This window comes from Grampus griseus (genome assembly GCF_964374135.1).
Source record: "Grampus griseus genome assembly, chromosome: 2".
NCBI classification, from domain to species: domain Eukaryota; kingdom Metazoa; phylum Chordata; class Mammalia; order Artiodactyla; family Delphinidae; genus Grampus; species Grampus griseus.
In genome coordinates this window covers 65,265,543-65,292,672 of record NC_139018.1, presented here as the reverse complement: position 1 = coordinate 65,292,672, position 27,130 = coordinate 65,265,543, and the positions used below count along the sequence as shown (strand labels likewise).

Below are 27,130 nucleotides of genomic sequence, written 5' to 3'. Positions count from 1 at the left end.
AGTCTGATGCCATGGACCGTATCAGCTTCAGTTCAGTGCCTTCCTGCATCATAATGTTGCTGTGAGGATTATCAAGATAATACATGTCAAGCATTTAGCTCACTGATGTACAGTAAGCACTGAGTAAATGTCAGTTATGATTATTATTGGTATGTTTATTATTTCTCTTCTCATATAATTATTTCATGCTATCTCTTCCATTAAAAGGAAGATTTCAGAAGGGCTAGACCTCTGTCTCTTCTGTTTCTCCCTGTATCCATTTTTCTTAGCATTGTGCAGGTAATGTGTTTTTTTTTTGAATAAATAAATGAATGCTTGAATGAAGAGAGGGACTATTAAGGAGAATTGGAGTCCTATCATTTGAAGACACGAATATTCATCTTGCATGTTTGGTTTCTGCCTCTCTTATGGCACTTACCCCATTCTGTGCTGTAACATTTATTTGTGTAACTGTCTTTTATCTCCACCAGATTATAAACTCCCTACATACATGGCATTGCAACCCCTAGTGCCTACCACAGTTTCATTGTATAGAAGACACTCAGCACATATATGTTGGACTAATTGACTCTTGAATAACCCTAGCACTTCCAGCTCTTCTCAGGACCCAGTACTGTCATGGAGGATTATCTCTGGGAATTTTTTTAAAGTAAATTTTAAAAAAGATTTTTTTGATTGAAGTATAGTTTGTTTACAATATTACATTACTGTCAGGTATAAAGCATAGTGACCCTATATTTTTATGGATTGTATTCCATTTAAATTTGTTATAAAATATTGGCTGTATTCCCTATGTTGTACAATATGTCCTTATAGCTTATTTATTTTATACATAGTAGTTTGTACCTCTTAATTCCCTATCCCTAACTCCCCCCTTGCCACTTCCCTCTTCCTACCGGTGGAACCACTAGTTTGTTCTCTACATCTGTGAGTCTGTTTCTGTTTTGTTAAATTGATTTGTTAGATTCATTTTTCAGATTCCACATGTAAGTGATACTGTACAGTATTTGTCTTTCTCTGTTCGACTTACTTCACTAAGCATAATATCCTCCAGGTCCAACCATGTTGATGCAAATGGCAAAACGTCATTCTTTGTTATGGCTGAGTAATATTCCATTGTGTGTATGTATATACCACCTCCTTTTTATCCATTCATCTGCTGATGGACACTTAGGTTGATTTCATATCTTGACAATTGTAAATGATGCTGCTATGAACATTTGGGTGCATGTATCTTTTTGAGTTAGTGTTGTCATTTTCTTTAGATGTATACCCAGGAGTGGAATTGCTGGGTCATATGGTAGCTCTGTTTTTAGCTTTTTGAGGACTCCATACTGTTTTCCATAGTGGCTTCACCAGTAAATATGTTGCACTGATTGACTCTTAAATCACCCTAGCACTTCCAACTCTGTTCAGGACCCAGTACTGTCAGGGAGGAATATTATGTCTGGGAATATATTTTTTAACAGCATAATAAAACTTTTTGCCATCGAGTTGTTCTTATTTCCAAATTGTCTTCAGAAAGGTATCAACTGAATATTCCTACATATCTTTATAGACTTATTATAAGTTATGAAGAAAACAGACATCACACCTGATTGAAAAGTAGAGATAGAGATAGGTATTTGGGCATAACTTTTCTTTTTTATTTCTGGTTGAGTCTGTGTTTAAGAATTAGTGATGATTTTTCAGAGAGGATTGAAGGATAATTCCTTTAAAATTAAAGAAATGGGAAAACAGTTTCCCATGAAAATTAAAGAAATGGGAAAATAGTTTTTTAAGCATTGGAAGTTGTTTATCTGAATTACTCACTGTGTATAGAATAATGAATTTATTTCCTTTCCAACTGGCTACATTTATTGGAAGGCTAAAGAAAAAACTCTTTTATGCCAAGGAGAACGTTAGGTCACGGGCCTAAACAATTTACCTTGCTTCTTCCTTTTGGAGCTAGTTTCATGTCTCTGGCAGCTGAAGGCACAGGGTATTGCGTTCTGCCCTGTTGGTGCCAAAAGTTCACAGAAGAGAGCATTGTTGGCAGATCGTGCTTGTTTTAAGGACAAAGGTGTTGTAATTTCACACTTTAATTTTCAGGGATGTGTTCGTACACTAGAGGTGAGAGGTTCATAAAATCATGTATTGTGTACTAAGCACTTGGGGATATAGCATGTTTCATCTTGTTTGGCTGCTCACAGAGTTCCATGGTGGCCTTTGTTATCTGGACTATACACTGAGCGAGGCCCAGGAGGGAGCATTGAGTGGGATGAAAATTAATTATTGTTGTGTAGATTCAGAATTTAAACATGGTAGAAAACAAAAGGGAGGATATTTTACTACGTGCAATGACCTTTTTGACCACTAACGTAACTTCTTACCTCAGACAATTGTGCCTAAGGTTAATACTTCTACGCCAAAAACCAAATGAGTGTCTATGGGCCACCAGCTCGCCATCTCTGCACATACTTTCACTTACATTATGTTTTAGTTACTTTGTGGAAAAGCAACTAGGGTATAGCAGGATCTTGTAACATATGATCATTTTATACAGTTTGAAATATCTTGTACCTTTGTAACATTCACATTAATTGCTATTTAGATATGAATATTTGGGGGAGTGTTTCAATTCCACATAATTCCAAATATTAGAATTAATGTGTGGAATTCTATTACAGTATAAAGATAGGCAGAAAACAATACAAACCCAACTTTTTATTATCTATACATACAAGTAGATTCATGAATCTGTATTATTTTCATCACTGTCAAAAAACTAAATCAAAAGATTTTCTTCTCACAAATGGAGATGAAGGATTCACTTCATTTGAGTTAGGTGTTGATACTATTCTAGATTTTTTTAAATGTGCATGTTCTTTTACACTGCAGTTCTACCTCTATTGACAAACTCCTACAAATAAATCAAGAAAATGTGTAGAAGTGTTTATTTCAGTATTCTAATATCAAAAATTTAGGAACAACTTAAATATGTTTCTGTAGGCAACTGGATAAATAAATTACTACATTCATCCAATGAAATGCTGGGTAGTATTTAAACAGATCGTGGTAGATTTATATGTGCTGAAGTTTAAGACACGTCTTTGCAAGTTTCAGAACAAAGTCAAGAAGATGATTTTATTCATGTAAATAAGATGAGGTTTGTGTATATGTGTTTTTAGTATATATCCATTTTTGAGAAATACACAGGAAATAATTTATAGTGATTTTGGGGGGGGATAGAAAGACTTAGAGGCTAGGGGACTTTTGCTTTTGCCTTTATATTCATCAATGCTGTTTACATTTTGAAAAATACTTCTTCAAATATTTGTATTTTAATTTAGACATAAAATACTCTGAATCGAATCCTGAACTCTTGGGTTCGTTGTTTCTCATACTGGATGCCATGTGATGAGCAAATGAGTGGAAAGAAGAAAACGGGACGAAAATAAAGTGTATGTTTCAATTTTGCTCGTGGCACAGTTAACTATCACACACTCCACATGCCTTCCTGGACCCCACAGATGACACATATGTGGGACTCTGTGTCTCCTGCATGTGGGATGCTATAGCCCTTCAGTTAGTCTTAGGATATTGTTCTGGCACCCCCCCCTCCCCAAACTGGTATTTATGGTACTCTCTTTTAGGGCTCATCATTATAGACCTTTTCTTAGTCTGCAAAAGGTTACTCTGCCATCAGGACAAATTATAGGTTGGATAATTACTGTTGTTCACTTCCGTCTCCTCTCTTTCTAATAGATAGCAATGCTATTTTTGTTACGATAAGAATGGATGCTTAGGGATGTTCCCTCCAAATTCTTTGTTTTCTTTCCATAATTCACATAATGTATTCAGAATATTGGTGAGTCTTTAATCTCTCACTTTGTAAATGGTCAAAATGAAATTTAGGGAAAGCAACTGAGTCTTTTCAGAGACCACGGCTGAATTAAGACACACACAGAGTCACCAGTGAATGCGCAAATGTGTGCATCCTACTGCAACTGAAGAGAGTTGCTGCCTTTATCCCCAGAGTGAGCTCTAACTGAGGAAATACTTAAAAAAAAAAAAAAAGGCGTTTATCAGCAGAAATTATAAAAGATGATCCTTGGATGGAAGAAAGTGCTGGGAAGAAACAGTAATTTAAAGCCATATGTGATATGCTTTTGTACTTTGTAACCAAATGTTAAGCCTTATAAATTTGTTGCAGAACATTTAGCCATTTTTATTACAGAATTAAAGGTAGAGGGAACATAGATAATTAAGCGAGGTGATAGCATAACAGTAAAGATAGAAAGATGGTCTAAGTTCTTATGGGCTGATTCTCTGTTCAGCGTTGTAGGTCATGCCTACCCTGAACTTGGAAAGCTACTTTCACTTATATGGGTCTTGGGATCAACACTAGATGAATAGCAGAAAATAGCTGGATCATGTTTTAATCTGAAAGATTTCAAAATGCCAATCAGACCCTTGGCTTGCTCTACTTTTCAGAAATACTATGTGAAATGTGGATCATAAAGCAGAGTTTGGCTCTAAAACACTGAATTAAAATTATTCTTAGGAAGGCTTCAATTAACTCCACAGAAAAACTACCAGTATTCTCAATTTTGTAGCTAGAGATGCTTATGAGAGTGGCAGATGGCCACACAAAGCAACCGTGTTATTTTATTTCCAAATTTATGTAAACTGAACTCATAAATTAAAAAAAAAAAAAGACTTCTTAATTCTACCACAACAATCCTAGGTTCTAGAATCAAATCCTGGAATTTTAGAAAGTCATCTAAATTTGCTGATGAGGTTTTCAAAAACAGTAACTTATATGATTTAAAAGTGACCTCCTTGTACCTTCAATGGTTAGAACGTACACGTCCTTTCTTCCCGTTCGGCTCATCTGCTAGGTGTTGGCAATGGTGGTTGAACAGGAGCGCTTTGACAGACAGATTAATTTGGGGTTAAACCCTGGCTATTCAAGTACTTAGCTGGGAGACTTTAGGCAAATAATGTGACCGCTTTAAACTTCCCTGCCCTCATCTGTGAATACATAACCATATGGTTGTTTAAGGATTTGGTGAGAAAAACCATATGAAGCAATTAATTAGCATAGCACTAAGAACATAGTAAGTGCTCAATTATTAGCTACTTTTATTAAAATCTGTTTTTAAACATTGGCCAATGGGAAATACAAGGAATGGATTATAATTTCTTTAAGTTTTGTAAATGTTTTTTAAAATAGATCACATAGTGTAATGATTAGGAAAAATTCTCTTGAACTAGATAGCCTTTAGACGTGGGTATAAGTTCAAATATTTAACACGTGGTATAACCTGGGCACTAACACTTCAGAATGGATGCTGGCAGGTGGGCCTTGCCAGTATGGGCCAACCGAACACCAGTCAGGCCTTTGGAAACCCTTCTTTTGGAGTCAGTGATGATGCCTGTATTATATATATATCATGACATTGCTATTTGATGTCTGATTAGAAAATATGGCATCCTACATAGTTATATTTTAGTCAATCCTGAGTTAGGCAAAATAGTGTTTTTGTTTTAACTCCCTTGGTGAAATTCTTGGAATGAAATGGATATATGAACTGAGGGGGAGGGGCCTTAGACCCTCTAGTAAATACCCTTCTCATCCATCTTATAAATTAGAAGCCTGAGGCCCAGGGAGGAGAAGTTCTGTCTAGTGCCCGCTCTACTCTGCTTCTTTCTGGGAATCAGTACTTCCCCATGCTTTGAGTATAGGATCCTAGACAGAGACTGGGTTTTGATTATTCAGATTTTTGCCAAGACTGAGGTCATTTTTTTTCTGAACCACATTGGCCACTGTAGAATGGAGATATGGACAGTGCAGAAAATGGGGGTGAATATGTATCCACTTTACAAAACATCTGAGAGTTGTGGTTGGTAGAAAAAAGAACTGTTACTGTTTGCTGTTTTGGTGATTTCCTTGTGTTTTCCTCACCCAAGAAGTCAAGAGTACAAAAATCATTCTGATGAAGTTGAAATTTCCAGCTGGGTTCTAGTAAGTTGAGGTTTTACCTTGACAAAGAAGTAGCATTAATTTCCCTGTGCTTTTTATATGGTGATTGTACTCTTGAGACTCAGACCGTTCTATCGCAAGCAGAGAGTCCCCTTGATTGAAATCTTATCTAAACATTTGCCTCATTTGCTACTTGGTGGTAAAAGTTCTTTTTAAGTAGCATCCTCTGTGGTTTACATTTTAATTTACTTTACATGTTAACTGCAGAGGGAGGAAACAAATGACTGTCTCCTCTACCTATACTCTTAAAATGTGTTTTGAGTCTGGTCAAGTTGCTAGTACTTGTCTTTCTGAGTGTTAGAGTCTTCTCTTTTACCATCTGTTTTCATGTATACAAGTTCTCACTTTGTTTTGGCCCTTTATATTTTTATTCAATTCAAGATTCATCTGGAAATTTTTTTTCTATACTCATTTGAAGTATCTCAGTTGTTTTACTTAGGATTAACATTGTGGGGATTTCTTTCTGTAAGTTAGTTTGAGATGCAGTGTGCTTTCGACTATAGGCTCAAGCTATTGTGTAAAGTCAAACCAACGTTGTCAAGGATGCTTTGTGAGCGCCCACTCTGGGAAATCCCACTACGAGGGGAAACAGCATTGCAGTGATTATCCTAGAAAGAGGTATGGTCTCACTGTATCATTAACAGAAGCCCAGATGGGCAGCAACAAAACAAATATCTACACTTTTTGCAAAGTAATTTTGCTTTAAAAAATGTACAGACTGGAGGTTGGAGATAAGGATGTCCATCCTAGAGGATGACATAGTTAGTGGAAGCAATTTTAGCCCAGTCATTTTATAATTACATCCAAAAAGTCTTTAATTAATGACAACATAATATTTCTTCTTTTCAGACTTTATTATAACCTCTTCTCCTATAACCTTTTGCTAGCTACAGTGAAGTTGCTAGAACACATCTCTTGATATAAGTAGGGTTTTCAAATTTGTTTTCAAATATTAGTGGTTTAAAACCATGAACTGCACACGATCCCTTTGTGTTACAGTAAGAAAAATGATCAGCACAGGCATTTTCTTCATTTAGCTATGAAGTAGATGGAAGAATCTGAGTTTTAAACTTATTTGGCCATCTTCTTTTTCTTTTTTTTTGTTTCATTTCTTTTGATACCACATCCATTTCTTATCTCTTCATTTTGCAGTAATAGAAGAAGCCTTAACAGTTGCAAGATTACATATTTATATCAGGGTTCAGACTGTGAATTCATTCTTTTCTAGGGAAGCAGAAAAATCATGTAAAACTGGTGACCACATGTTGACAGAATGCATGATTTAACAAAACCAAAGGCAATCATTTCAAAGAAAAATGTTTTATTTTCTGCCAGCAGAATATAATGGAGAGAAATTGGCTGGTATTATTTTAAAAAATTGCCCAAATCACTGTAGTTAGTGTAAAATTGTCTCTGGAACTATTTCCTGTAAGTTAACCAGACATATGATTGTATCTTTTATATTTTGAATACTGAAGCTCACATTTCAACTGTCTTGCATGGAGCCTATCAGGTATAATAACTCTTTGTAAAGGTGCTTCCTTTCCTCTTTTAGTCTCTTCCATCTAAGCTTCTACCTTCATTCACCCCAAACTTAGAATACTTACAGTTTGGGTCTTTCCAGAACTTTGAGCTTAATATTATTCACCAACAAATCAAGACCATGAGCTCCTCAAAACGTGCTGCTCCCGCCTGCAAAAGTTCAAGTGAAATTAATGTAAACATTGTTTACCTATTAAAAATTCTCCACACATTTCAGTTGAAAGATTTTATTTAACATGTGGTTCATAGGGCTTGCTGTTTTTTTTCTTAGTACTTAAAGTAATTTCAGACCTTACACACTGGGACCCGCTTATGCTTGTGCGTATAGTAGGTATTATTAACAGCAAATCAGATTTATGTGTCAATGAAAGAATAATGCAGTTTGATATGATTCCAATAGTCACATACCTTTGAGCAAGCTCTAAGGACATGAGTCACTCGATGGAATCTTGGTGGTTGTATCGCTCCTTTGCCAGTGATGTTTTTAATGGCCTAATAGGTACTGAAGGCGTTATGGTGGTTGCTTTCATGTCATTCATAGTCCAGATCATCCTATGGGATTCAAGCCTATATTTTGGAAGAACTATGGAGTTAGCTACACAGGCTGAAAAAAGTATAAATATTACTTGCCTTGAGGACAGATAGCAGTATTGCATTTGTGTCTACACAGTGCCCAAAATACTGGTGCTCACTAGATATAGATAATGAGTTGATCTGGCTTTAGCCTGATGCTAGACAGCAACCAACATGTGTTTGTTGATTCCTTGTTCCATATGTTTGACATCCTGTGAGAATGTTTGAGGACCTTATACGATACATAGAAAGCAGGCATACTTTAAAACGCAAGCTTTGCCATCATTTGAAACTCTGTCACCCACCAGTGAAAAAAAGTTGTAATTTATGTTGAAAACAGAGCTATAACTCTTCTATAAATGGTGTTCTTCTTTTAGCTAGGACAGCTGATATTCGTTATTATCCATAACTCAAGAGTAAGTGTTTCATGCTCTGCTGTGTCAGTTCTGGAGAAGACCCAGACTTTCCTTTGGAAAAGTGGAAATGAGAGTAGTTCATTGTTATTAATCAGAAATTTTAGTTAAGCCAGTTTTCACGTGTTGTCCATGAGTTTAATAGCCATGCAACCGCATTGCATGGATTGCATAGGATTTCACATGAATCCTATGTGAAAGTTGAGTTGCGTATTTACTTTTGGAGATTCTGTGACTGTATTAGATTCTAACAGGCTGAAGAGAGGGAGGAGGGTCAGAGGAGGACACACCATTTTAAAACTGCAGAGAAAATGGGTAATAACTTTAATGCACATCAGACATATTCCCAGCAGTTCCACTAATGTTATGTGACAAAAACACAAGTGAAAATAGAATCCTTAAGGGGAAAGATGTCCTAGAGAACAATCCCTTTGTTTTTCAGGTGAGAAGACAGAGCCAGACATTAAATGTCTTGTCTGAAATTGTAGAGCTATTAATGGCAGATCTTGGCCCAGAACCCAGGTCTCACATCTTATAGATCAGTGTTTGAGTATAATGAATAACTGTGATTTTCTCAGTCATATTTTCCCTTAAATTGAATAGCTTCCTTATGTTGACCACCTGTACCTACTTAATTAACTCTACTTATTTTCCAGATGATCTGTCAGTTACTTTAGTCTAGACCTGCTTACAAATCATACACACATCCGTTTCATCTGGGACTTCCCACTGATAGCATGAAGTACTAAGGGGGAACCTGTCTTTAATAGCTCAGCCTCTTCCTGACAAGGAATACAAGTATTCTGAGCACAGAGAAGAGGGAAACTCTTACTTTTCAATAGAAAATCCCTCTCTCGGAACTTCCCTGGTGGTGCAGTGGTTAAGAATCCGCCTGCCAAGGCAGGGGACACGGGTTCGAGCTCTGGTCCGGGAAGATCCCACATGCCGCGGAGCAACTAAGCCTGTGCGCTACAACTACTGAGCCTGCGCTCTAGAGCCCGCAAGCCACAACTACTGAGTCCACGTGCCACAACTACTGAAGCCCCCGCACCTAGGGCCCGTGCTCCGCAGCAAGAGAAGCCGCCGCAGCAAGAAGCCTGCACACCGCCACAACGAGTAGCCCCGCTTGCCGCAACTAGAGAAAGCCGGGGCGCAGCAACAAAGACCCAACACAGCCAAAAATAAAATAAATAAATAAATTTAGAAAAAAAGAAAAAAAAAAAAGAAAATCCCTCTCTCGGGAGTAGTAGAATTTCTTTGGCACTAACATGTTTTCATATGACCTCCACCTCACCTAAGCATCTATTAAACTGATGCTGTGAAAGTGCATGGATGGGTGGGTCTTCAGGCGGTATGAGCCCCTCACCCAAATCTGTGCTCTCCAAACGAGGACGCACAATACCTGTTGAGCTCATGTGAAAGCTGAACACATTGACATGGAGTAAAGAGGCATTGTTTTCCTTATTCCTGCTTTTCATGCACAAATTGTCTAGGAATTTAGGCAAGCTCATTTGTAACACACAGTATAAAAGACCTGTGCTTGATTTTGCATGTTAAGATATAAATCTACATTTAGCACGTAGTACCGTTTAAATGGATGCTTCTAGAAATCTTTAGGGAACGAGTCAAGTTTGCTCTCATTTTCTGCTTGCCATATCGTTCACAATTTATATCAAATTTTGTAAAATCGGGAATTGTCTTTGTGCAGTTGAAGAATTTGGGGTGATTTTTCTCTGTAAGCATTGGCTTGGTGTTTTTTTCCCTCTCGTCATCATGGCCATACAGGTATTGATAACTATGCATCATGACCGATTTTTTTTTTAAAAAGTTCTAAAAAGGCTTCTAAATGAAAGCTATAATTTTGTATTGAATATTTAGTGACATGAGCAAATCACTTGCTCTTTGCCCTTACGGATTTTATAATGTCACCAGGGTTTATCCATAAAATTGTAGCCTACGGTTGGGCATACGCAATTCCTTATAGTATTGCATATATAGAAGGCAGCGGAGGGAGGCACAAATTGAAGTGTATCTGCTCTGGAAACATTCCAGCAGTGAGTGTGTGTGAGTGTGTGTGTGAGTGTGTGTGTTTGTTTTTTTCATTTCGGATCTACTGTACAGTCAGTTCTAGAGCTGCAGATGAAGAGTGGTGCCTGATCTCATATAGGAATGTTCTTTTTTTTTTTTTTTTTTTTTTTGCGGTACGCGGGCCTCTCACTGTTGTGGCCTCTTCCGTTGCGGAGCAAACGTGCAGGCTGAGCGTCCGGACGTGCAGGCTGAGCGGCCATGGCTCACAGGCCCAGCCGCTCCACAGCATGTGGGATCCTCCCAGACCAGGGCAAGAACCCGTGTCCCCAGCATCGGCAGGCGGACTCTCAACCGCTGCGCCACCAGGGAAGCCCAGGAATGTTCTTTTGTTTGCACCTGCTGTGAGTGAAGTTGACTAGAATTGTGCCATTCTGATCCATTTCATACATCAGTAGACTCTGCACATAGACATCATGGCCTTCCCTTCCACCTGAGCTGTCAGCCTCCATCCGAGAGGGAGAAAGATACTGACTGAGATTAGGAGCAAATGGCCAGAAGGAAGTGAGAAGGCCCAGTAGGGGAAGCAGATGTGCTTCCCTTAATAGATGTATTTTTGTAATGATAAAATATTCATCTATTTAAAAATAAATACATAAGAGGACAAAAAACCCATACCCAGAAGCAGAAGAGATTCAGCTATAGGAAAACAGTAGTTCCAAAACTTTTATTGGACTTCAGGAGGTCTCTCTAGATGGCTGTCTCATTATCTGAAACTTGTAGAGATTTAATAGCTCACCTTAATTTGTAGGTACCCTGCCATCTGAAATCTTTTCTCTGTGATCTCTTATGCATTCTCTTTGGAGCACTGCTTCTGTCCACTTTTTTTGTGTTTCTGATTGCACATAAACAACACAGATCTAGCAAAGAGATGCAGTAATTATGTGAAGATCTGGGATTTCCCCTTAGAAATTTCCACCTGTTATGTTTCTGTCTGACTTGTGGGAAGGATTTACGGTGATCCAGTGTTCTGAATACGACAGTGTATGATTAATAAAGGGAGATGACATGGGCTCTTCACATTTCTTTCTCCTTGCCTCAGTTTGGTACTCACTATAGCACCACTTCCAGAGTGTAGAAAGGGGAAGAACTGTTTTGAGAATTTAAATATTTTTGTCAGGGAAGAATTTATGAGTATTGAGGTTTGGCAGGGAGAGAGGAGTATCTGTGATTCTTCCCTTTCTCTTTCCCTTCCCTTCTTTACTATAAGAGCATCCCAAGGACTGATTTACTGGGTAAATTTAATTTCAAGAGCAGTACTACTGGATGTGTTGTTTACTGTCTTAAATCATGACTTTTAAGGACATTCAGATCATCAACAATTATCTTTCAACAAATACTTATTGAGGACACACTATACATGCAAGACACTGTCTCTCAACTTTATTATTGCACTGATAACAACAGAGTCTTGTTTAGCATGCACTTTAAGAAATTGTCAACAGAACTTAATCACTAATTTTGGGGAGGGGGTTTCATTCTGACTCATTTGGAAAAGAGCTGTTTTAATTTTTCACATCCTACTTCTCTACCATTTTGATCGCTCTCTGCTATTTTAATTTTTAATGAAAGATTTTTTTATATATGATGCCATCATGGTGAACTGACTAAAATTTCAGTTGTGATTAAATGTTTGAAACTGCTTGGGTGAAATGTGGTGAATGGATCTATGCACAAATATGCATGAGTATTTTTAATTTTCTGAGCTACTTTTAATAATAGGTTAGATCTTATGGAATAGTAACTGATTGAATTTTTTCCTGATTATTTATAGAAAATTTGTAAAACAGGGTAAAGTGAAAGGAGAAATTCTACCACTCTGAGAAAAATAACTGTTAATACAGTTTCTTTTCTTCCAATGTAACTTTCTGCATTTCGCTTCTTCCTCGATTCTTCATTGTCACCTGACTGCTATAGCTCTTTATATCCTGTGCCTTATGTACCCCATAATTAAATCCTACTCTCAGGAAGGCTATTAATGGTGTTAAACCATAGATTGCTAACTGCCACAGGCCAAATGAGACCCAGAGGAGCCTGCAAAAAGTTGCATTTTTAAAATGAGATGCTCAGTATTTTCAAATAATTGAAGATTTTAATTTAAAACAATCTAGATTTCTGGCTTCTCTTAAAAAGGAAGACTTGGCAACTTTGGGTCCCCATTGCCATCTAGTAACAACTGTTTTTCCTGAATAATGTGTGCCCCCTGTTGGCTAGGCAAGTGCTCTCCGGTTTGCCATAGTCCACACCACTCCCTGTAACCTGCTCAACACGGAGGGCTCAGTTGCCATTTATTGTCACGCTTGCAGTGCTTTCTCTCACCTCGTCCTCTTTATTCACCTGTATAATTTCGTTGGATTCTGCAGGTCTTTGAGTTTGTGATCTCTAACTTAAATTCATTTACAGTAGACTAATACTAATTCAACAACAACAAAAAACTCTGACTCACTCTTCTTGCATATATGAATTTTATGAGAAGAGATATGACCAGATCCAATGAGTGATTCTCTGAGAGGGAAACTGTGTAGAAGCAAATGAGGGGGCAAAACTGAGGGGGAGGAAAACAGAGTTTGAAGGGCAATACATATAATTCGGTCCCCTTAAAAGAGTGGTGTGTTTATGTGAGCGCGTGTGTGTGTGAGCGTGTGTGTGCATGCGCACACATGCAAGTGCACATGTATGTATTTGAAAAGTGACTCTGGGAATTCCCTGGTGGTCCAGTGGTTAGGGCTCCGGCTCCGAGCTGCCAGGTTCACAGCCACGGGAACAAGACAAAGTTGCTGAATGGCTCTCGGTAACTCATTGACCTCCACACTCTCTTTGTAAGTGCACTGTTGGGAAAGGCTACTGTTTTCAGAAGTGAAACTCAAGACTTAAGTGATCTTTTGTTGGCTGATAACTCAAGAGGAGACCTTGAGGGAAAATCTTTTAAGATGAATATCTCAGCCCAAACAAAACAAAATGAAATGCAGAGAGGACAGAAGGTGAATTTAAGAAAGGGCTCCTGTAAAGTACCTGTGGGTGAGTAGAAGGTTGCAGGATATCCATTTTGGTCAAGGACTGTATTGGGATGACAGGTCAGGGAGGAAGTATTCAACCATAGGTATACATTGTGTTTTTTAACTGTTTGGTGGCTTATGGATTCAGATACTAAGGCTGTTTGTGGAGGCTTTGTTGTAAGGGCCAGTGGAGCAAATCGCTGGCTTCCCTTGCCCTGTTTCAATTCAACAGTCCCTTTTACTCAGCTTACAAATCAATCATCATGTGCTTTCCTACATCTGAGAACTTTCTACCAACAGTTTGGATTCATGTTACTATTAAAGTTGTAATTATTCAATATCGGTAAATTCAGTGCTGACTTGCAACTAATAAGGTAACTGGGTCTTTTTAGTTTCATGGATACTTGTATCACGGTACAACCTTTTGTTTTTCCATGAGGAGCTTGCAAACTCATGAAATAAAAGAAATGCCTATTTATTTTACCCTTATTTAATTTCATGTTGTAAACATGTCTTTTATACATTGAAATATTACCTACCTTTATCATCCTATTACATAGTTACATGTGGCTCAGAATAACTTAACTTGTAGTTCCTCCAAGTCAGATTTTAATGAGAGAACTAAGCATCTATCAAGGTTTTTCAAAAGAATGTAGGGTTTTGGAAGGACTTTGTTCCTGACTAAGTAATGGAAGCCTACAAATAAACAGGCATTTCCTATGTTGTCCTGCTTTATAAAGTACCTCAGTGAGGTATTATGACTTCTCAGGTTAAATCTCATATGATAATCCCTGGCACATAAACATCTTATCTGCTGCATATATGTAGTCTAATGCCATGGACCCACGGTACCACCGAGGGCCAACACCTGTTAGAAGTGGGAGGTGTAGTAGTCAATGAAGAAACAATGATCCTGACTATGATAGTTTGGTCAGTGTTATAGAACTTAGTAGAGATCTCAAGATACCGTTAATTGAGGCAGCTTCTTAACCAAGACTTGAGTCAGGGTCTGAGATTTGGCTTCAGGAAGCCCATTCTGTGCAATGTTTTGTGTGTTTATTTATCTGTGTTTTCTCCCAGGTAAGCATCTGCATCTGCCATCGGGTTGTCAAGGAGTTAGTGACACACGGAAAAAGTCAGTCATTAAATGGTAGCACACTCCATGCCCAACCAGGCAACTGGTATATTGTACACTGGGCAACACAGTGCTTTGGGGTTTGGGGGGGGGCCACAAAAGACACAGGAGCCCAGGCTGTCTGGCTGAAGGACTCAGTCATTTGATTGGAGACTCATGTGGGATAACTTGAGGAGGGATGAAGCCTTCTCCCAGCTTTTTCAATTCCAGTTCTCTTTTAGAGGAATGACCAAGCCAAGCATTTTCTTGAAATATTTTTCAGGCCCTACTATTGCAAGAAGTGGTGACAGGATGGCATTTGATAGCACTGTCAGGTAAACCATTTATTAAATGAAAAATACCTCTGAGCATCATAGTGCTTCTGAGGCTCAACTTAGAGTCCATAAAATTACATTTATGTTGTTTTTTTCAAGAAGTAATTTTTATATTAAAAATACATGTTTATTGAAGAAACTTCAGAAATTAGTTATCTCCTGCCCCCCCCCCACCTCCCATCTTCTGACCCCCCTACAAGGAATTTCTACCACGTAGAAATTACCGATCTTAATATTTTGCCTTGTGGGAATTAATCCTGGTTTGGATATATTTTCTCTGTATATATAATTATGGATATATCACTATAGTTGTCTGACCCACTGTACATGCTGCTTTATGAATTGCCTTTTATCACTTAACATATTGTAAAAAAATTTCCCCAGTCATTGAAGATTTGTTTCAACATCTTTGTTCAATATCTTGAGAATATTCCATAATTTGTTTCTAAAGTCTGTCAAAGAGGCAGTGAATATTCTTTCAGAATATATTTATTTGCCTCCTTAGTCAGCTTAGGATATGTATTTCCCTAAGTGTTCTCTAGAAATTGTAACACTGTACACCCCTGGTAACTATATACCGTGCTTCTGGAACCTTGATGAGAGGTTAAATAAAAATACGTGTCTTTTAAGAAAAAGTCAGTAAGGTAGGGGTAGGGTATATTGTCTCTTTAGACTGATGGACCTGTATTCTCAATTGTAGTGTTTAAAGAAAGCATGACCATTTCACATATTTCTGTTAGAAATGCAGGCAGTTATAGTATAATGGTGTGTTCATTGATGTTAAGTAGAAGCGTGTGCTGTTTGCAGTGTTCACATGACCATAACTTTCATTTTTCATACTTAAAGATCTTCAAACTTGTCAAAGCATGCTTTCTCCTTTCCAACTTTCTCCTATCAAGCTTGAAAGTTTTCAAAAGCTTTCTTCTACTTGGTTGTGCTTTCAAAAGTGTTTGAAATCACACTTAAAAAAAATTAAAGGAAAAAATGAATTTTCCCTCTAGAAAGGTCGTTCGAATTTGAATTCCAAAGCGACTTAGTTTGGAACTTAGAGCAATTAACAGCAAATTTATCTACTCCAAATTGGAATGTGTTTATAAGCCTGAAAAAACAGGGGGTTTATTGGAAATTTTATTAACAAATTAATGTTTTCATAACAATTATGATGGAATTTATATGGGTGATTATAAATTATATAAAACTTTATCGGTAACTTAATGGTTGTGTAAATATAATTGGGAGAAGGGAAATCACGAGGACGTTATTGCTCTAGAGGCAGTGCAGTGCGGTGGTGAGAAGGACATATTGGGGTCATCTTGCCAAGGTTCAGATTCTAGCTTCAGCTGTCATTGGCCTTGGGCAAAGTTACTTTCTCTCTCTGTGCTTTGATCTTCTTATTTGTGAGATGGGAGGCAGTAACATTTCCAGGGTTACCAACTGTTCTGGTTTGCCCAGGACCGTCCTGCTTTTAGCACTGAAAGTCTAGGATCCAGGGAAAGCCCTCCCTGAGACAAGAAAACTCCTCGTTTTGGGGGATGAGAGCAGAAAGTTAGAGGGAAGATATAAAACCCATTTAGTTGCCCCCCAAAATAGGGTCTGAAAGCAACACTGTTTTAGGGTCAAATATAATCAGCGGAGATGATCTGCTTTTCATAGATGCTGTTACTTCCCCCCCTCCCCTTCTGATATTGGCAACCATGAATTAAATGGGATGATGCTTAAAGCACTTAAACCCTGAAACTTAGTAGACATTCAAAGATGTTTGCTTTTATGATTATGGTGCTAAATAAGGTCAATGCTTTTCTTTGACGGTACTGAATAATCTTAAAATGTAGAAACAACATGTACTTTCCTGTCATTGATATTATGAAAATTAGTACTGTAGTTCCTTGGAGTGATAGAATTCCATCAGTGGCCCTTTAGATGGTTAGTAAAATGTCCTGCGGTCACAGGGTGCCCACTATTCCTTCTCATTTTGCCTCTCAGCAGAGATGCTCTGACCCTTTCAAATATTTAGCAGTAGACTATCCTCTCAATGTGTGCTCACGACTTGTGTTACTGCTAATGGAAGTTACACATGTGTGCTCACCGGGGTGAGAAAGCCTTTATCCCACGTCGGGCAAAGACCCGTGATCCTGAATCTCTTTCTAAACTTCAGACCTGAAGAGAGCAGTGCAGGGAATTGCTGCTTTCTCACTATATTAGCTTCTTCAATTTCTTTTTAATTGGAGCCTGCAACCCAGATTCTTGTAACTTCAGAGGGATGAACAATACAAATTAAGATCTGGGTGCTTTCCAGGAATGGCTCAGCTGAAAGAAAAATTTTTTTTCTTTTAATACAGTTGTGGCTATTCACAAATCACATGCAGTTGCCTAACGAGTCCATATTTGCTTCTGAGGTTTCACATTTGCAAACTACACTGCTGAGAAAGTAAGTGATGTGTTCACCCACCTCTGGTGTGAGCTGACTGATTTAATGTACACAACAGATAAATACTAGAATAGTCAAAATTCTAAACCAGTAGCACAGAACCTTCAAATACAAATATCTTACCCTTGTTCAGGACATTCATTTCTCCCCAAGAATTCCTTTTAATGTATAAGACTTCAATTTATGTTTAAGAACTAGTAAACTATAGCAGTTTGACAGCCATTCACACTTAATTCTGTGCATTAAACCAACAGCATTCTTTTCCACAAACATCCATTGTTAGGACAATGCGCTCAGACAGAATTTATGAGAAATGGAATTATGTTACCAAGGAGATAGCATTTACTATAATGAAGAGTAGATCCTAGAAAATGGCCCCTTTTACAGCAGCTCAGAGCAGAGCCACAAAAGCAATTGATTGGTCTTGGCATTTAGTCTTATATCAGCTGTGTCATCCATAGCTTCAGGAGAGAGAACACTAATCTAAAGTGACATTTCTGTTCTGGCGGGCTTTTCTGCCCTGATGAAAGCAATTACTTCATTCCTAAATGATAATTTGCAGGAGTTTCAACCACTTTAATTGATAATTTTTTTTTTGTTCTGAGTTCAATTGTGAAGTGATTAGCTGATTTGGTAAATAGAAATTTAAGGTGTGAAATATACAAGTTGCTTCAAGGGAAAGTGCTATGTATTGGGTGGAGAGAAATTACTTGATAAAGCTGCAAGATTTTTTTTCATTATTATGGAATTGCCAGTTGCATAGCTTAAAGTTCTGGGGGAAAATGAAGAACAAAACACTGTGATTCAGGAGGTTTTTGGCAGACACCAAAGCATACAATGAATAGTTTGGTCTTGCTGTGGTTCATTCAAGGGTTATTTGAATCAAGGTGAACATTGGTTGAAAAGGATTGCTCGGACCTCTCAGCTTTCTTTATTACTATTCTAATGACTCATTCTGGAATTAAATCCTCTTATTTAAAGTGTTAAGAATAAAAATGCTCATTGGCTAAAACCAATTAATTTAATTATTAAGTTCAAACATACACAAGGCATTTTCTGAAGATGAGGGAAGGCATTCAATTGAATGGCTTTAATTACTCTTTTGATCTATTTTACCACAAGTCAGAAATGGGTCATGATTATTCAATCAGAATATATCTTAGTTTAAACATTTTAAGGATGTGTCTTGATTTTGATACTTCATTGAATGTTAGCAGTTGCAGATGTTTTTGACACTGGTTTTAAGCAATCAATTTCATGATATTTTCTTACATGGGGGAAAAATAATGGTCATTTCACATGTTAAATGAGAAAAATAAGGCAAGAATGAAGGTCAAACTGATTTAGCACATCAAGCAGTCTTTGTCAGCCAAGCTTAATATATCCTGAGTTTGTGGAGCAAATGAAATTTTGCTGCTATGTTACACTTTGCTTCCAAACAACCATTACAACTGGTTTTATATATTGTGTGAGCATCAGACCATCAAACAGTGCATCTTTACTGACATGTTGCTGCAGCGATGATCTACAGCAGCAATCTGCCATTTATATAAGGGCAAAATGTGCATCTATATTTAGTTGTGAAATTGGCCTATTATACTCTTGATGTTTACAGAGGCTAACATAAATTAATGATGACAGCTATGAGCAGTGCATTAGTTAAGCAGCAGAGTTCTTACCTTGAACTTGAAGGTTCCAGTTTTTACTTCCAGCATATACTATACTGCTTTCTTCACACATTAAAGGAAGGTTTCTGAAATTACTACCTTTTCTTGAAGAGCATTAAAAGACTTCAATTTGTGAATTATGTTGTACATAATCCTTCCAGATAATAGTTGTTTATGCGTTTCTCAATTCTGTTACCTTGTAAGAATGCTGATATTTACAATCATAGGGAAAAAGATACTTCTGAAAGACTTTTATTCTTTGCAGTTGGCTGATTTGATTGACTTTGAACTCTATGTGATGTCAGTGTGTGGTGGGCTGTTTTACTGAAAGTAACGGAGGAAGGTCAAGCAGTGCTTGTAGAATCTTTACTGTAGTTTTTCCCTGGGAAGTCTCCTCATTCAGCTCATGTCAGAGCAGGTGTAGGTACCAGAGTAACTGTAGGTCTCACCGTTAACTATGACCAGAGATCTGACAAGTATGCAGGTGTTCAAAGCTTCATGAGTTAAAATGCTGCAGCCTTTGATGAATTTTTGATGGCTGCATTTTTAATACAGGTCGACCTTCTTCCTTTGAGGCTGCATGCCAGATTAATTGATAAATAGTAGAAGTCTGTAGTGCTGGGTTCTCCTAAGCAAAACAAGTAGGAAAATCCATAAAAAACTGCCTGTCCGGCTCCTTAGAAGTACTTTAAAAAGGTAAAATTTAATGACCCTACCTTTCCTTTCCCCTACAGTTAGACGAACAAAACCTGCCGTGTTCCTTTTTTTTTTTTTTTAATAAATTAATTTATTTTGGCTGCACTGGGTCTTTGTTGCTACACACGGGCTTTTTCTCTAGTTGTGGAGAGTGGGGGCTACTCTTCGTTGTGGTGCGCGGTCTTTTCATTGCAGTGGCTTCTCTTTTTGTGGAGCACAGACTCTAGGTGCGTGGACTTCAGTAGTTGTGGCTTGCAGGCTCTAGAGCACAGGCCCAGTAGTTGTGGCGCAAGGGCTTAGTTGTTCCGCGGCATGTGGGATCTTACCGGACCAGGGCTCGAACTCGTGTCCTCTGCATTGGCAGGCGGATTCTTAACCACTGCACCACCGGGGAAGCTCTCCGTGTTCTTTTATAAACTAGTTATTGTATTCTAAAAGTTTACATGAAGGTGTTAAAGCTGAGGCTTAGAGAGAGGATTTTTGTGTAAGAGAGTGTGGATCTGTCAGTAATGTCCATATAAGAAGCCATTCCACAAATATAATTATAAATTGTAAAAAAAAAAAAAAAAACTGATAGAAATCTATTCTATGAAGAAGTCATCGGAGAAGAAACATTTGATTAAGCTGACTTACTTCTGTTGTTCCTCTGTGACAATTATTACTTTTGCTCTGTTATATTGTGTAAATGTCTAGCTATATTGTTTCCGTAATCATTATCGCCATTTCTGTGAAGTAGGAAACCAAATAATCAATTTTGCAAAACTAAATTTTACAAAAGACCAGCCATAAAAGATAACTTACCTCTTTTAATTTAATGAGTCATCACATCCAAAATTATCTGTTTTGTCCACCATGGACAAGTGGCCCAATGAAAAATTGACACCCTTATCCAGCTCTGTGGCAGCTTCAGAGAGATTATAAGTCCTGAGTCAATTTCATAATATTGGCTTTGTGATAGTGGCAGTACCTATGTTTTTTTTGGTTGTACCTTTTTTTCCTGTCTCATTGCTGGCTCAAGTAAAGTTTCATGATTCAGCCTTGCCCCCGATGCGGAGGCCAGAGCAGGAAATGCTGCTGCCCTTCCAAGTTTCTTCCCTGCTCCAGATGTTCTGGCTGAGCTCTCCATGGTCCTGGATTTGGGGCTTTGCCTGACACTAAAGAGAACTTTCAGATTTGTGATGTTTTGGGAGATACTTTGAAAGATCTTCTTCCTGCTAGGAGTACCACATATACTCTTTCTGACTAATAATAATCATTGCAATTTTCAAGTCTTCCATAGAAGCTTTCACCATCTTCCTGAGTAAACCATTCCCTTAACTACTGTTTGGATGTTCATTTTTCTGTGTAAACAAAATTGCATGTCTTACCATTGAATGCCACTTTTTTCTACTTTAGGGAACAAAAAATGGCCCTTTATTATTCTCAGTACAGGCAATCACGTATTTATAAACATTTAACCTTCCATTAATGAGACATATGTTATTTTTTATTTGAATGAGTTATTGAGTATACCTGTGGTGTAAAACAGATAGACCTTAGTCATAAGGAGGACCATAATGAAAAATCAATATCTCGGCAATCAAGTAGTTTTATTTAACTGAAGTACACAATGTGATATATCAGAACCAGTGGATAGAAATCATATTGGTGAGAACAGAGTGTAAATTATAAATGGACCTTAAAGCATAGAACAGTCGGTGTGACCTGAGCTTAGGTTTTCATTTAACACATCTTATACAGTATTGCTGTGTGCCAGGCACCACTGTAAATATCTTACAAAAATTGCCTCACTCAATTTCAACAAGAACCTTATGAAGCGGATAGTATTATCATCCCATTTCACAGGTGAGAAAAACTGAGGCAAAAGAAGTTAAGTAAATTGCTCAGGTTTACATGATTCATAAGTTATAGAGCCAGGATTTAAATACAGGCAGTCTGGCTCTGCAATCCACACACTTACCCTCTGCCTTCCGCTAGTGTGGAGGATATGCTGAGAGAGGCAGCAGACAGAACTTAAAGAAAGTGAGAATCGTGATCTGAGAGAACATGGAAGGAGTTTCAGAAATCAGCAGTTTAGGGTTGTCACCAAGCAGAAGTCAGGCCTTTGATTTAATTTCTACTGTCACTGTATGGGAAATAAAATTTACTAAAAAAATGAAGGTCACAAGTGGCAATTTGAGAGGACAATGAGGAAAACAAATAAGTATTCAGAATTATAAAACTGTAACCAGAGTAAAAAAACAAAAAAAAAAGTGGTAGGAAAGAGGCTGCTGGTTAAAGAAAATTACAAAGAATTGTGGAGGAATAAGGTAATAATCAGATGTGGTACTAGGGTCAAAACAGTTGGGCTTTTGTCCCCAGGGAAGTTTTACAATTACCGTAATAATAGTTAATGCTTATAGAACGTTTACAACATGGCAGACATTTAGCACTTTACATGTATTAGCTCAATTATTCCTCTGAGCAATATTGTGATGTATGTACTAATATAATGTCTATTTCCCAGATGAGGAAACTGAGGCCTAAAGAAGTTGAGACACCTATCCAAGGTAGCCCAGCTAGTAACTGTGTGATGATGTGAATACTTACAGTCTGGCTACAGAGCCCCTACTCCTAACTCCTGTGCTTTCAAGAAAGTTTAAGGAAGGGTTGACTATATTTTAAGCATTCTTAAGTCTTTCCAACTTATTAAAGTTCTTAGCTGTAAAACTCTGAAGTAGACTCTACCACATTTAGGGCTTACAAACTATCTTAACTGTTATCACATCATTGACCAGAGATGTATTAATACATCTTTTGTTACCCAAACGTTATTGACCAGAGATGTATCAATATCACTTACATAACAAATTGCTGGCCACAGGCATTAGTTTCCACAAAAATCCCCCGGTTAATAATAAGTTAAAATTTAGAATCGTCCAAGGGGTTTACTTCTTTGTGGTCTACAATATACTAACATGAAATTATCATATGAGTCATTGCAGTGGTCCCAGGAGATTTGCCAAATACTCCTTGTTTGTCATTCTCATGATCTAAGATGATACAATTGAGGCTCAGCTTAGTGACTTAGAATTATAAGTGGCCTACAGTGGCTAACGTGGGTCTCATAACTCCTTCATTGGGACTCTTTCCGCAAAATATACAACTTGCCAAAGGAACTTAAAATAGATGGAAAGATTTAAAAACTCACTTTACATTTACAAGCACTGACTGCTAGATCTTCATTCTTAGTAAACTTTTTTGATTGTCAGCTATGCTTTAAAGATATAACTATAGAATGTAAAAATTGTTTCAAAGTGTTGAACGGAAACATACATAAAATAATATTATTTTAACCAAGGTATTTCTTTAGGATAAGTTAATTCTAGCAACATCAATGGCAAAAAGAGGGCAGAATCCAACTTTATAATCCTTATATGAGGAAATTCTATACATTAGATTATTATTATTTTGGTCGGGTGCTGGGCCCCTTTTGAAAATCTGAAAATCATTTACCATCACCCCCAAAATATACACATATATACATAATTTTGCCTATGATTTTCAGATATGTGTGTGTGTGTGTGTCTTTGGAAATGGTTGTTGATTTTGTTGCTGGTGGTGGTAATTATTAGTGAGGATGATACTGTCGTCATCAAAGAGAGTTGAAATTTTGATTTGTGGAGGGTTTTCTGTTATTCAGAGTCCAAGTGAAAGAACATTAAAGCAGTGGGAAGTTTGGACCCAAGGAGTATTTACGGTTTAATCGTATTTTAGGTGGCAGAGATCAGGCCATAACATTCACTCACATATAGTCAATCCATTCTTTCTCTAGTATTTAGAAATGCAACCATAATGTTTTGGTTTAGAACAGAATGTATAAATGCAAATTTATTTTAGGTTTTAATGTAGTCCTTAATTCAATTTGAGAATTACTTGTAACTAGGCTCTGTTTCACAAAAGCAGGCAAAAGATTAATCCACAATCTGTCCTTGTCTTAAGGACTTTAGCTTCATCAATTGTATCAGCATCTCCACAACGTTTATAATCCTTTAACCGTATTTTATTGCTGTTGCCCTCAAAACCAGTTACTACTTATTACAGACACAGTGCTATCATTCGGAAAGTCTTCTGTACTGTGGTGTCAGCATAATGATGTGATGTGGAAGTCATGGAAACCCATTGTAATTAAGATTATAGCTAGGACGATTACTCCAGTAGGGTGACACAGTTGTGGGTTAGAGATTTTTTTAAAGAGGGGAGAGGTAGAGAAGAGAAAAACGATAAGGAGGTAGTATGGGAACACATAAAGTAAGTGGTATTTTAGAAAAGTCAAGTGTCAGAGCGCAATGTTTAGGCAAGGCACCCCAAAGCCTTAGTGTCCACATATTCCCCTCTTTGAGGACACAGAAGAAGTCATCTCCCCTCCGCCTCACCCCTGGAGCTCATTGGGTTGATCTCTGTGATCTTGGGCTTTGCCTACCCTTAGGATTAGTTTTTTTTTCCCTTAGATTATTGATAAGCCTATGCAGAGATATCAATTTCAGAATAACCCACTAATCCTCTACTTGCTTCAGTTGAATAGAGAAATTCCTAGTGTGAATATTAGTAATATTAAATAGATAACAAGTGAATTCATTTGTGACCACTAAGTGACATGTGTAAGTAAAATTATATATAACATCCATGTAAAACTTCTGGCAAAATTGGCCTCCCAAATTATTACCCAATTGTAAAATGAGTCCGTGCTCCATTATTGACCAAGTGGCATGTTCTGTTTGGCTCGCATGACACTTAAAAACGCCAGTTAGTTAACATAAAATTAACACATAACATAAAATTGGAAGTGCTATGTAAAAATTCAGATTTTGTTTTCTAGAAATAGCAACAGCAGAGATCTGGCAACACTAGGCATGCCTTCCCCCAAAGCAGCACACGCAAAGCTGAAACGGTGTGCGCTTTCCTTTGCCTGGGCTTTCAGCCTCCACTTCTCCACAGGTGGCCTCAGGCCTCTTTACTCATTGACATTCCCTGCCTTCACCCTGCAAGCCCTTGAGTTTGCAGCCCCTGCTCTAGAGCTCCATCATAGTCACTTACTGGACCAAAAAGAAAAGAAAAAAAAAAAAAGTGTAAGTTCAGCCCACCTTCTGGAGTAGTATTCGATTACAAGAACACAAAAAGAGCAAAGCATTGAACTTGAACCACTGCGCTCTACAAGTGGTAGAGAAAACATGTCAAATGACATAGTTCTTTTGGCACAACTGACTTAAATGGTGTTAGATTACTTTTATTATATAGAGGGAGGGCTATGAATCATTGTTTTATCCTAAGATGTTGACCTGGGTCCTGGTTATACTTTTTCAGATTGTAAGGCATCTCTTACTTTTATTGACAATTTTCAACAAGCCACACTGAGCATTTAAAGAAGTGAATGGAGGCCAGCTAAAATTTTGGGAAATAAATGGCATAACATGTCTTTTCTTTATAAATTAGTGATGTTTCTGCTTATCACCAACATTAAGACAAAAGTTTGTCACCTGTGACTGCTTTGACTCTGAAAATGATAGCATTAATTTGTCTAGTTCTGAGAAATACATTAGTTAGCTAATGTAGAATATTTTATTAATAGAGTGAACATGAAACCGGTAGGGGTATTAGCCTAGCAAGTATTTGACCATAGCATTATGGCATTACTTAAATCACATAGATATTCAATAAGATACCTGAAATGTCTGCAGTGAAAACAGTGTTTCCACTATGAACAATATCAGATGTGGTCTAAGGTAATAGGGAATGTTATTGCTCATATTAAGAGATTGAAGCCACACTGCTGGACTCATTTTAATCTATTCCTCTGGTCTTGCTTCTTTCTTATTTCTCTTTCTTGATATTTTGTAATGGGAAACCAGAATGCTAGATTCAAAGATTTAAAATGCCTTCAAAGTCCAATAAAATGGATACTTACAAATGATGTTAATAATACCTTGAGACTGTAAATATTGTCCAATTATTTATCATCACAGTCTGATGTTGAATTTATTTTTCATCAGACACAAAACGGAGCAGTTCAGAGTAGGTACACTTGTCCTGTCAGATGCCCACATACAACTTCAGTTGTGCTAGATTCTGCCCTCAGCAATGTGAGCAAACTTCAAACAGAAATGTACATGAATAGTTAAAGGAAAATACTGGATCCCACCTGTTGCCTCTTATGTGAAGTAATATGTCTATAATGTTTATAAATTTTAATAACCCATACAGGGCTTTATCTTTCAACATTACATTTATGTTATCTTAAAGTTTGACTTTTCTGGGTGATATATTTTATTCTCTAGTATCTTAGAGAGTCTATCCATCTATGAATGTATGTTCATTCATAAAGAATTAAAGTATTCTCTTATCAATCAATTACCAGTGCACTTATATAGTTACATTGAAATCTTCATTTCCAATAAGATGTTTTCTTTATGTGACTGAAGGTCATGATTCTTATTGAGGGCTGGAAGCACATCAACATTTTATTTGTTAATTCTGTGAACTGTGTGTTTACCCTTTGTTTCTCAAGATGGTAACTGAAATACATTTTTTCAAATGTGTCCTTCTGATGCTTTACAATTCCATGGTGATAACCGTTAAATGAACAAAACCATTAGCTTAAGAATAGATATATAAATACAATCCCAATCTTTTAAATTGCTCATAGCTGATAATATCAAGCATCACCTGTAAACCTTATGTCTTAGAAACAATATATCTCAGTGCATAGGTGATTGGAGGAAAAAACTTAACAAGCAAACTATTTTTACTCATTGCACTTGAGTTTATGGCATATAAGCCTAGAAGTAGAATTTATGGTTTTAGAGGTCATTGTCTGGAACTCCTTTTACTATGTCCCTGGAATTTTGAAGATGATTTTGGTAGATTTTTGCTGGGGGAAAAAAGAAGTAAAAAGAAAAACAGTTTATGCTTGATGACAGAGTCACATGTTCTAAACAACACTTTTCCACTCCTTTGATTCCAGTTTACAAGCATTGAGAAAGGAGAAGTCCCGGGATGCTGCTCGCTCCCGCCGGGGGAAAGAAAACTTTGAGTTCTATGAATTGGCCAAGTTGTTGCCTCTTCCTGCAGCCATCACTAGCCAGCTTGACAAGGCCTCCATCATTCGACTTACAATTAGCTATCTGAAAATGAGAGACTTTGCTAACCAGGGGGACCCTCCATGGAACTTGCGAATGGAAGGCCCTCCACCTAACACGTCAGTAAAAGGTAAGGTT

The 27,130-nt window shown here is 37.4% G+C and overlaps 1 protein-coding gene across 12 annotated transcripts in view; it reads left to right on the top strand.

The window, feature by feature from the left end:
- NPAS3 (neuronal PAS domain protein 3) overlaps positions 1–27,130 on the top strand; it is a gene marked incomplete at both ends in the record, with an annotated part of 867,736 nt that overhangs the window by 246,451 nt on the left and 594,155 nt on the right. For all 12 annotated transcript variants that reach the window (XM_082647980.1, XM_082647981.1, XM_082647979.1 and 9 more), the window contains one exon: positions 26,878–27,122. In XM_082647980.1, coding sequence (XP_082504106.1) covers positions 26,878–27,122 — 245 coding nt within the window. The remainder of the gene's footprint in view (positions 1–26,877; positions 27,123–27,130) is intronic.